The sequence below is a fragment of the Notolepis coatsorum genome (assembly GCF_963971535.1).
Source record: "Notolepis coatsorum genome assembly, chromosome: 6".
Lineage (NCBI taxonomy): Eukaryota > Metazoa > Chordata > Actinopteri > Aulopiformes > Paralepididae > Notolepis > Notolepis coatsorum.
Window position 1 is genome coordinate 168078112 of NC_140170.1, and position 11204 is coordinate 168089315.

Genomic DNA, 11204 nt, shown 5'->3' on the forward strand with positions numbered 1-11204 from the left:
TAACGACTGCCCACCGGAGGCTGTTTTTTTTTTCACAATCTAATATTTTTTACAAGTCTATTATTAATTTCAATATAGAATATTCGTTGACAGCCCTACAAGTACAATTAGTTACTGCACACTACATCACCCGAGTGGAACATGGAAAGCCAAACTTTCCCCCACTGTACCGAAAACCCGTACAGAACCTTGACTTAAAAACGTGGTTTTTGTGTACCGTTACACCCCTATATATATATATATATTATTAGGGGTGCAACAGTAGGTGTATTCGTCCCGTGACTTCACGGCATGGACGTCGTGGGTTATGAGAATTAGACCATGCCTAGACGACTGCACGTGATGTAATGCTTTAACATGCAACAATATACAAAAAAATAAAGCAGATTCTAAACGAGTCAGGCATCATTTTGGAATCATTAGCGTTATGACATCCGTGACGGCAAGAGGACTTGAGATGAAACAATGAGTGGAATAGTTGTGGTTTTTCAATTGGCATGAATAATAAACAGAAAATGTGGATTTATTTTTATTACCAACTTTCTTGGAAAGGATTGGATGGAACGTTTTTTTTGACAACCTGTAATAAGCAACTTTGAAAACAGTGCCATTTGGGTCTGTGTCTCCCAGGGGCGACCCGGTTCAAGTAGGACATGACTCAGTTCTGCATGGGTCCGGGGCTCAGCCGCCTTTATAATCGCTACATTAGTAATCATACAAATGTTTATATTTTCTCACTTTGTCTGCTAATCTTTGTAATTCATGGTACAAATTCAATGCAACTATCAAATCCAATATAACTATCGATAACGTTAGCTGGCAATTTATTTTATTTTATTTCTATAGCCAATATTAGATATTGTTAACACCTTGATGAACGGATAGAAAATTGACAGAAGGAATTAGTCACTTTAATTTTTTTTAATTAGAACATAATGTCAACTCCGTTTGTCCAACAAATACTAGTAGACTCAGACGGACAAACAGTTGATCAACATAGCCGCATAATGTTAAAGATCAAAGTAAGCGATCTACAGATATTGACTCATTTTGTAAAATGTCCGCAGTCATGATGAGCTCATTAGTCATGGGAAATTTCACATCACCACGGCAACCCTAGTTTGTACGAGTGTATTTAGTAAAATACTACTCATTGTGCCTGTAATAAACATGGAACAATTCTCTCGTAAATCTAAAGAGTGCTAAGACGCAACGGTGTGACGTCATCAGGTATAAAGTCTGGAGCTGCTCCGTAGACAGTAAATTGGGGCAGACGGTTAAAGGTGACACTGGGCAGCCAAGTAGATGTTCCGTCAGCTGACTTAGGCATAAAAATAAAGCCCATTTTGATCCTGAAAAACGTCCACACTCTTGTGGGTCGACAAAAATCAGCCTTCCCATTCATCGCCAACGCTCCAGACGCCCTGCCGGATGACAGCACACGTTTTTGAGCCTTACTTGAGATTTCTGGCCTTGGGAGAGAATAGCTCATCAAATATGCATCCACCTCTCATAGACCACCATGGTAACATCATTTATCAATTCTTAATTTCATTTAATCATCATCAAACGATGTTAACCTTAGAACATGCAAAACATGTTCATTTAGCTACAGGGTCCCCCCCCCCCCCCCCCCCCCAAGGATCATCTGAATCAACTTGATTAGAGACATTGCAGTACAAATGTTGAGACTGTACTTGTGGTGGTGGTGGTGGGTGGTGTATGATGGAGCTAGTGATGTAATGATATGAGATTTTAATGGTACGATTATTATACTTTTCATATAATTATATATAAAAAGGAAGATACTGATTATATTATATCAGAGAGAGAGAGGGAATATTTAGCTAGATGAAAGGGACCAAAGAAGGGTAAAGGGGAGAGAGAAAGAATATTTATCATCAACTATCGCATACATTTTTTATAGTGTAACATCTGGTTACTTAAAATCATTGAACGTACAGAGAGACAGAGGGAGAGGCTCAGCCCCTCCCATTCCTCACTGCTGGGAGCTGGAGAGCAAACTATACCCACAAAATCAACTCTAATAAGAACGAAAGCAAAGTCGCCCATAAGACTGCTCCACTGTGAGCTGCTCCAGGGTTAGTTTAACCCTGAGGGGGGGGGGGGGGGGTGTAGAACTACCACATGCCTCCTACGATACATGTGGAGTCGCCAGCCGCTTCTTTTCACCCGACAGCGAGGAGTTTCACTGGAGGAACATCACGCGTGGGAGGCTCACACCATTTCCCCCGGATCACCTCCCTGCTGAACAGGCGCCCCGACCAACCAGTAGGAGTCGCAGTTTACTACCACCAGGAGACATAGCACACCGGCTTCCCAGCCGCTAACACTGCCAATTGTGTTAATAGGGACGACTGACCAAGCCGGAGGTACCGCTGACAGCTGGATTCGATCCCAGAGTCTCTGCGGTGTGTGAGTGCTTAGTCCACTGCGCTAGCCAGCCGCCCAGTTTAACGGTTTTAACTGGTCCAGAGGACTGCTCCACTGTGAGCTGCTCCAGGGTCAGTTTAACTGTTTTGGGGCTTAGTTAGCAGCTAGATGGTGTTTACTGTGACTTGCATGTTAGACGCATTTCTACAAGTCAGTACTTTTCATCACAACCTCCAGGTAACATTTTAGATGTTAGAACTTGAGAACTGAGAACTGTGTAATTCTTAATAATAAACACAGTTATGAGTAAACGCTGCAGGGACACTGGTGCAGCGTGCTTCTATATATATATATATATATATAGACCATGTATACAATCACTATTATTACCAACCATGTTCCATGTTCATTACCTTCCTTCCTTGTGTATTACCACTTCTGCCTGTGTCTCTCCCTGTGTGGCACCCAACCAGAGTGCAAATGTAACAGTAAAGTGCAACAGCAATATAGAGGTAATTAAACAAATCAGTACCAATGAGTGTAGTGCTAATCGGATGCATGTACAGAGTTGTAGTATAATATGTACAGTGCATACAGGTATAAGGACAGTATGGTAGTAGTAGTAGTCACACTGGCCAGCAGCGTAACTAGTAAGAGTAGGATATGTACAGATATAGATATAGATGTAGTAAAGGCCTATGTGCAGGTAAGTATAGACAGTTGCATCAGATGGATGGGTCTTAATATACCCGAGTGGGTCTTAATCTACCTGGGTGGGCCGCCCAAGTAGAGCCCATGTATGGGAAACACTGTGTTGGCTGAATGTTCCCGAGTTTCATTATGGGTTTAACAAGTACAATTATTTGAGAGTGTTTTAGCCTCTCCCCTTCCCTCTACCCCTCGCTAGCGCCATCAGTAGGGTTGGGTACCGATCTCTGTACTTTTAAGGGTACCGACCGAATGGACCTGTCTCAAAACCCTGCCCCTTTTCTTGATCCTCCAATCACAACTGTCGCTTACCTCGGACAAACTTGGTTTGTCCGAGGTAAGCGACAGTTGTGATTGGAGGATCAAGAAAAGGGGCAGGGTTTGAGACAGGTCAATTACGTTGATACTACAGAGTACCAATTCACGTTAGATCATTCGGTACCACGTTTCGGTACCTTGAGAGCAGATAGATTAAGACCACAGCCCAGGTAGAAAATAATCTAAATTCCAATGACGCGCAATTGTCATCTCATGATGCACACAGACCCTAGCCATCAGTCACTTGGCTTCGTCAACCACATTAGCTTGCCAATTTTTTTTAAAACAGATATCCATTTCCACAGTGGTGTGTGTGGCAGTCGCTCAGTGAGGTAGAGACGTTGCATTTTATATGCTTTGGAAGTTTGGATATTCATTATGCTGTCTGACAAGTTGTTGTTGTTATGCTCTAACCTGGTTGCAAATTGTCTCTCTGCATATCCAACTGTTTTTATGATGTCTATGCCTTACAGTATGCGGCCATAAATACATATTCAAATGAGACCAGAGTGTGTGTGTGTGTCATGGCAGAAATCATGATTAGGTTTTCAACATCTGTATTCAGGACATGGATTTTCTGTGTGTGTGTGCGTGTGAACATACATGCGTCACACGAGAAATCATGATGAACTTGTAAGTCGCTTTGGATAAAAGTAGGGGTGGACGGTATAAACGGTATACGGTATAAACGGTATGAATTTGCTCTACGGTATGGATTTTGACTATACCGTCTAAACCGGTAGTGCAGCTCTAAAATACCAATGACGTCATGTAACCACAGCGCGACTATTTCACTCGCATTTGCCCCTAAAAATAGATAGAATTAGTCATAGATAATAGATATGTGCGAACTGGAAAAAGTTATTTAGGAGGCTTCGCGCAGTGGGCGTGCCAGCCCCTACCGCACGCATGTAAACACGGATCTAGTAGTCTAGTGGGACGGGACACGGGAGCTCAGCTGTCGGCGGCGTCTCCCTGAGCTAACGTTAGCTTAGCTACCGTTACAAAATGACCCAGTCAACTATTCACTTTTAGTTTAATACATGATGAGGCATTGTCTAACCGAACGGTATCTAGTCGGCCAGCTACCGATAGCTCCTGACATCAACAAACGCTCCACAAAGTCTAGTAGAGAGAGACGTGTGTGTGCTACCTGTTAGCCGTTAGCTCACGTTAACGCGAGTTAGTTCACTGTTCAAAACGAAATGTCCCATTGAACTAAATAATTCACTGAGGCGTTGTATTAACGTTATATATCCGGCTTAGCCGGATAGCTCCTGATATCAATGTCTTATAACACTGATTCGATGCGTATTCGAGCTGAGGGCTTGCTAACGTTATTCCAATATAATAGGGTCCAGGTGCAGCGCCGGAGAATCCTGGCCGTAGCTCTGCTCGAGGCTACTGAGTATAGGTCCAGGTGCAGCTCCGGGGAAACCTGGCCGTAGCTGGAGGCTACTAGAGTACACACAGACCGTGGAGCTTGTTGCGTGGTGGCGATGTCTCGCAGATAATACAAGTACAAGTCTAATTATATAATATATATATTATATAAAAAAAAAAAAAAATTTTTATCAAAAACGATTATACCGTGATATATACCGTTACCGTCTATGCTTCAAATTATACCGTGATATACATTTTAGACCATACCGTCCAGCTAAATGACTAAATGTAAATGATGATTCCGTTTATGAACATGGATTTTCTGTGTGTGTGTTCACCATCTCCATCCAGGTCGTCAGTCTCGTCGGCCCAGCTGGTGGACTTGGCTGGGTAGCTTGGAGGCGGTGCAGGGTTATTATTGTTGCCCCCACCGTCTTCCGCCAGGAAGTCAGTGAGAGTGAAGGTCTTGCCCTTCTTGTTCTTCTTCTTAGCTGGAGGGGGAGGGGACAGGCAGGAAGAGAGATGTCAGGCCAGGAGTCAGTGAAGCTCAGACTATATGTGTTCTAATATATAAAGGCTTTATGGCCATTAAAGAAGTTATTAAATATCCCAGACTCATGTGGCTTCAATCCAAAAGGAAGGCTTTGCTTAGACCTAGTTGTTTACAAGTAAAGGAGGGGGGGCTTGGGTAGCTTGCGATAGCTGCATATTTCACAGGTAGAGCTAGCTTGTGATATCTGCTGATATCATGAGCTAGCTTGGGATAACTGCATTTCATGGGTAGAGCCAACTTGTGATAGCTGCAGATATCATGAGCTGCAGATTTCATGGGTAGAGCTAGCTTGGGATAGCTGCCTGCAGATAGATACCATGAACTAGGATAGCTGCAGATGACAGGCAGAGCTAGCTTGGCCGGATAGCTGCAGATGACAGGCAGAGCTAGCTTGCGATAGCTGCAGATGTCAGGGCAGAGGGTCCTTATGTAAGAGGCTGACATTTAGCAAATATTTGAGGAGTCAAACTATAGGTCATGGCTACAGGCCAAAATGGCTTCAATGGCTTATATTCCAACTTACAATAACCAAACCAAGACAGAAATCCCAATGGGACATTACAAATAACTAGTGACAACAAGCTGGTAAAACCACCAAACACTGATCCCCTTGAACCCCCCCCCCCCCCCCCCCCCCACACAATCCCCCTTTCTCTGACCACAACACACACCACAAGAGAAAGTATTTTGAAAGGGCTTGTGCATGCCTCTCTTTATGTGGACATGTGCGTCTGTGTGGACAAACACTCCATTTGCAGTGTTTGGGGGGGGGGGGGGCTACGGTAGCAGCCATAGCAGATAAGAGCAGGGGGTTGCATTGTGCAAGCTATGATAAGGAAAACACTGTCTGCCTTCCGTAATGGAGGATGTGTGGCCCATACATGTGGCCACTGGCCAGACAAGCGCCGAGGCTACCCTGCACCCACTGACCCACTCTGAAAAGGGAGTGGTCTTGGCCTTGCAACCGCCAATGTGCTGCCGAGAGTCAAATACACAGACACACATCACCCAAGACTTTAGCCCAGCTGAATCAACTTGTTGAAAAACAAATAGGACCTTTGTGGCAACTGTTACGTTCCAAAGTTGTGTCAAAACTGAATTTAGCTACGAGCTAATTGCATAGTCAGAATTCATGAGTGCTGTATGCATTGCAGATGTTTCCTAAAGCTGGTTAGAATGACAGTCAACAAGCCCGAAACCAGGCAGACCCATGGCGCTGCCTGCACACGTGTCCCAGCTAAATGTCCAGAGGCTGCCAGATCGTCTTGAGAGTGATCCAAGTGTGCCATGATGCACAACCCACAGCCCTGCACGCCCACCATGGGGAACACAGTAGTTACGGGGGCTTGAAAAACGCTCTCCCGATAAGAGCAGGCTTGGTTTGTTTTGGTCCGAGAGAGGGACAGGGATCAACAAAAGCAGGCTGCGAGCTTCATTGTGAAAACCCCAGCTGTCAGGACATTCTTCTTCACCTCTCACACACACAACACGTACTCACAGAGCTACACAACACACTGTTTACAAACTCACCCACGGTAGATAATAATGCACACTCACTGTTTACAATGAATAGGTGTGCCGTGGTGGGCTCTGACTACTGGCACCAACACCGACAATCACTAAAGAGGGTTTCACTATGAATTGAAAATGGGGGACCCTGATCATGTAAACAATTGATTGATTGAAAAGTTTATTAACAGATTGCAGAATGGGTACAGTACAGTACAGCTCAATACATACAATTGTTAAGGGGATGCAGACCAGAGAAAGACTTTCATCTTGTTTACATCAGGGTCCCCCATTTTCAATTAATCATATTCATCACAAGACAAACGTCTTTCTCTGGTCTGCATCCCCTTTAACAATTGTGTGTATTGAGCCGTACTGTGTTGCACCCATTCTGCAATCTGTTAAATAAAGTTGTCATTCATTCATTCAAAGAAAAAACCGGGCAGTCCACATCAACAGCCCATGTGATGTGATGAGGTTGACGTTAGCAAGCAAGCTAGCCGGCATCAGCCTCGCTGTGCAGTTATGGAGAGTTAGCCGACATCATCACTGATGATAAATAGCTTGTCAGTAGACAGAAAGAGATATCGATCCGGGTTATGTTGGCTTGCTAGCAGCTAAGTAGCTGGCCGTTGTCGTTATGCGGGTTTAGTCAGACTGCTGCTTAGCTTAAAGGTTTTAGGGCCTAGTGCTCGTGGCTCCGCCAGAACCAAGTGCGCCATCATCGCAACAACCAAGAGTGTTGGGCTAACAGCTATAAGACTGTGTGGGGAGCCGTTGTTTCGGCTGAGACTTGTTCAAGGGGTGTATATATATCAGCAGCTGTCCCCCACAACATGATCACCACCCGGCGGGTCTCTCGGCGTGAAGACACCCGAGAGAGAAACCAGGGGACCCGGGCAGGAGACGCGCACGTGGGGAGTTCCTCGCGGGAGCAGGAGCCCCTCCTCTCCTGCAGAGAGAGAGGAACGCGCTCCTCGCTTCCCCCCCCCCGCACCACTACCACTAGCATTATAGCTAGTCTCGTTGCAGTAAGGCAACACTTCACAAACATGCTCATAAAAACATCGCAATACCCCCCGTGCTGTCATTAAAATATGAAACGCGCGACCCCCCCGCCTCCCCCCGCAGACAGCGTGCTAGTCGTTTAGCTCCCTGAACGCGAGGCGACACACATTATATTCACATTGTGCAACAAGGCTCTGCCTCCTCGCGCATATATCCCCTTCCCTCTCGGCCGCGCTGCGTCTCTTTAGCGGGCGACAAACAAGCCGTAGACAACGTTAACACACAGGACAATGTCACCGAATGACGCGGCTAGGTTTTAACGTGCCACAAATCACATTACGCCGGGCCGCATTGAGCTAATACCCTGTGAAATATCCACCCGCCGCCCCGGACCGTTCAGCCACATAGACCTCACCTGACGCCGCCATGATGGAGAGCGAGTTTGTACCAAATGCCCGGATGAAGGCGTCAGAAGTTTATCATCGGGCGCGCGCCTCCCCCTGTTCACGAGCCCGTCTTCCCTCCTTGCCCTTGTAGCCCAGTGCGATTTCAATAGTCAGTGATTTGCATAAATAAGTGCTGTCGAGTGAATGAATGAATGACAACTTTATTTAACAGATTGCAGAATGGGTACAATACAGTACGGCTCAATACACACAATTGTTAAGGGATTGCAGACCAGAGAAAGACGTTTGTCTTGTTTACATCAGGGTCCCCCATTTTCAATTCATAGTGACATTTATGACATACACAACATACATGACATTTATGGCATAGGGACATACATGACATACAGGTATTTAGTACTGTTACATTTGTGACATATATGATATGCAAATATACAGTACTGTTAACCCATAGATCCTGACAGAGTATATGATGTATATCATGTAATGAGTATATCATTACACATGTGCAAAACAGAGTCCATTCTCTTCGGTTCAAATAACAAACTCAGCAAGACCGACGGCTTCTCAGTTACATGGGTGACAATATTGTCACAAGGAAAGAAGAAATGACCTACCTGGGTTCCATCCTAGAGGCAAATCTTTCCTGTGACAAAATGGCATCCAATGTAATAAAAAAAGTCAACCAACGAACTCGATTCTTGTACCGGATCTCAGGCAGGAGCACTCATTCAAGGGTACTACGACTATGCTTGCACCTCATGGTACCAATGCACCTCAAAGGCGCTAAAAACTAAATTACAAACATCTCAAAACAAACTGGTCAGCCTACTGCTTGACCTTACTCCTAGAACCCACCTCACCCCTGCCCACTTTGACAACCTAGGATGGCTTAGAGTAGACAACAGAGTACAGCAACTTGCAATGGGCCTGGTCTACAAGATACACTACACACGACCAAGATACCCATGTACTTCCCAAAGGTCAGTGAATACCACGATCACAACACCAGAGGGAGCTCCACAAATCATGTTAAACCCAGATTCGGCTCAAACAAGGGACTAAACACGTTTAGCAATTATGCCACATCAATGTGGAACGCCCTACCCAAAGCTGTACAGGAATGTGAATCACTACCCACTTTCAAAAACACTCTCAAAGAACACCTACGGGAGACTGCAATTCGAAACTGGCCCCCGTAAATATCCTAACCCGACCCCCTCCAATGTACAGTAAATTACCAAGTATGGTTTTGTCAATATTCCAATGTACAGTTTTGCTTGTACAGTTGTACAGTGTCCCCCACCCACCCACCCCTCCTACCCAACCCCACCCCATCCCACCTACCCAACCTCCTCCAATGTACAGTTTCTACGTCAAATGTATATATACTCTCTTTTCTGGACTCTTTTCGTATCACAAACAGTACTGTATTTGCAAATCTGGTATGTCATAAATGTATAGATGTAGCAGTACTGTCTATCTGTATGTCATGTATGTCATGCCCCAGCTCTGGAAGACCTCCTGCATTGTCCCGGTGCCCAAGAAGGGACGTCCCAGCACCCTCAACGACTACAGGCCAATCGCTCTGACGTCACACGTCATGAAGACGTTTGAGAGACTGGTCCTGCAACACCTCAAGCCCCTGGTGCGTGACTCCCTCGACCCCCTGCAGTTTGCATACCAGGCAAACATCGGGGTGGAGGATGCCATCATCTACATGCTCCACAGAGCGTACACGCACCTGGAGAAGCCGCGCAGCTCAGTGAGGATTATGTTCTTTGATTTCTCCAGCGCCTTCAACACCATCCAGCCGTCACTGCTAGCGGAGAAGCTCTCCGCGATGCAGCTGGAGCACGGCTTGGTGACCTGGATCAAGGACTATCTCACTGAGAGGCCACAGTACGTCAGACTAAAGGACAGTCAGTCTGACGTACTGGTGAGCAACACCGGCGCCCCCCAAGGAACTGTGCTGTCACCCTTCCTCTTCACCCTCTACACCTCAGACTTCTGCCGCAACTCAAGCGGGTGCCACCTGCAGAAGTTCTCAGACGACTCCTCCATCGTAAGCTACATCACCGACGATGATGAGGAGGAGTACAGAGCCCTGGTGGAGAGCTTCGTGGGGTGGAGCGACAGCAACCACCTACAACTCAACACCAGTAAGACCAAGGAGCTGGTGGTGGACCGGGCAGTCCACATCAACAGCCCATGTGATGTGATGAGGTTGACGTTAGCAAGCAAGCTAGCCGGCATCAGCCTCGCTGTGCAGTTATGGAGAGTTAGCCGACATCATCACTGATGATAAATAGCTGTCAGTAGACAGAAAGAGATATCGATCCGGGTTATGTTGGCTTGCTAGCAGCTAAGTAGCTGGCCGTTGTCGTTATGCGGGTTTAGTCAGACTGCTGCTTAGCTTAAAGGTTTTAGGGCCTAGTGCTCGTGGCTCCGCCAGAACCAAGTGCGCCATCATCGCAACAACCAGTGTTGGGCTAACAGCTATAAGACTGTGTGGAGCCGTTGTTTCGGATGCGACTTGTTCAAGGGGTGTATATATACATCAGCAGCTGTCCCCCACAACATGATCACCACCCGGCGGGTCTCTCGACATGAAGACACCCGAGAGAGAAACCAGGGGACCCAGGCAGGAGACGCGCACGTGGGGAGTTCCTCGCGGGAGCAGCAGCCCCTCCTCCTGCAGAGAGAGAGAGGAACGTGCTGTCACCCTTCCTCTTCACCCTCTACACCTCAGACTTCTGCCGCAACTCAAGCGGGTGCCACCTGCAGAAGTTCTCAGACGACTCCTCCATCGTAAGCTACATCACCGACGATGATGAGGAGGAGTACAGAGCCCTGGTGGAGAGCTTCGTGGGGTGGAGCGACAGCAACCACCTATAACTCAACACCAGTAAGACCAAGGA

The 11204-nt window shown here is 46.3% G+C and overlaps 1 protein-coding gene across 4 annotated transcripts in view; it reads right to left on the reverse strand.

Annotated features, from left to right (window-relative positions):
* The window catches only part of eif4ba (eukaryotic translation initiation factor 4Ba), a 67795-nt gene extending 59452 nt beyond the window's left edge, over window positions 1-8343 (reverse strand). For all 4 annotated transcript variants that reach the window (XM_084317582.1, XM_084317580.1, XM_084317581.1 and 1 more), the window contains exons 1-2: window positions 8292-8343; window positions 5145-5297 (exon numbers count right to left, since the gene is read on the reverse strand). In XM_084317582.1, the coding sequence (XP_084173708.1) occupies window positions 5145-5297; window positions 8292-8304 (166 nt within the window). In that variant the 5' untranslated portion in view covers window positions 8305-8343. The remainder of the gene's footprint in view (window positions 1-5144; window positions 5298-8291) is intronic.
* Between the last annotated feature and the right edge of the window lie 2861 nt (window positions 8344-11204).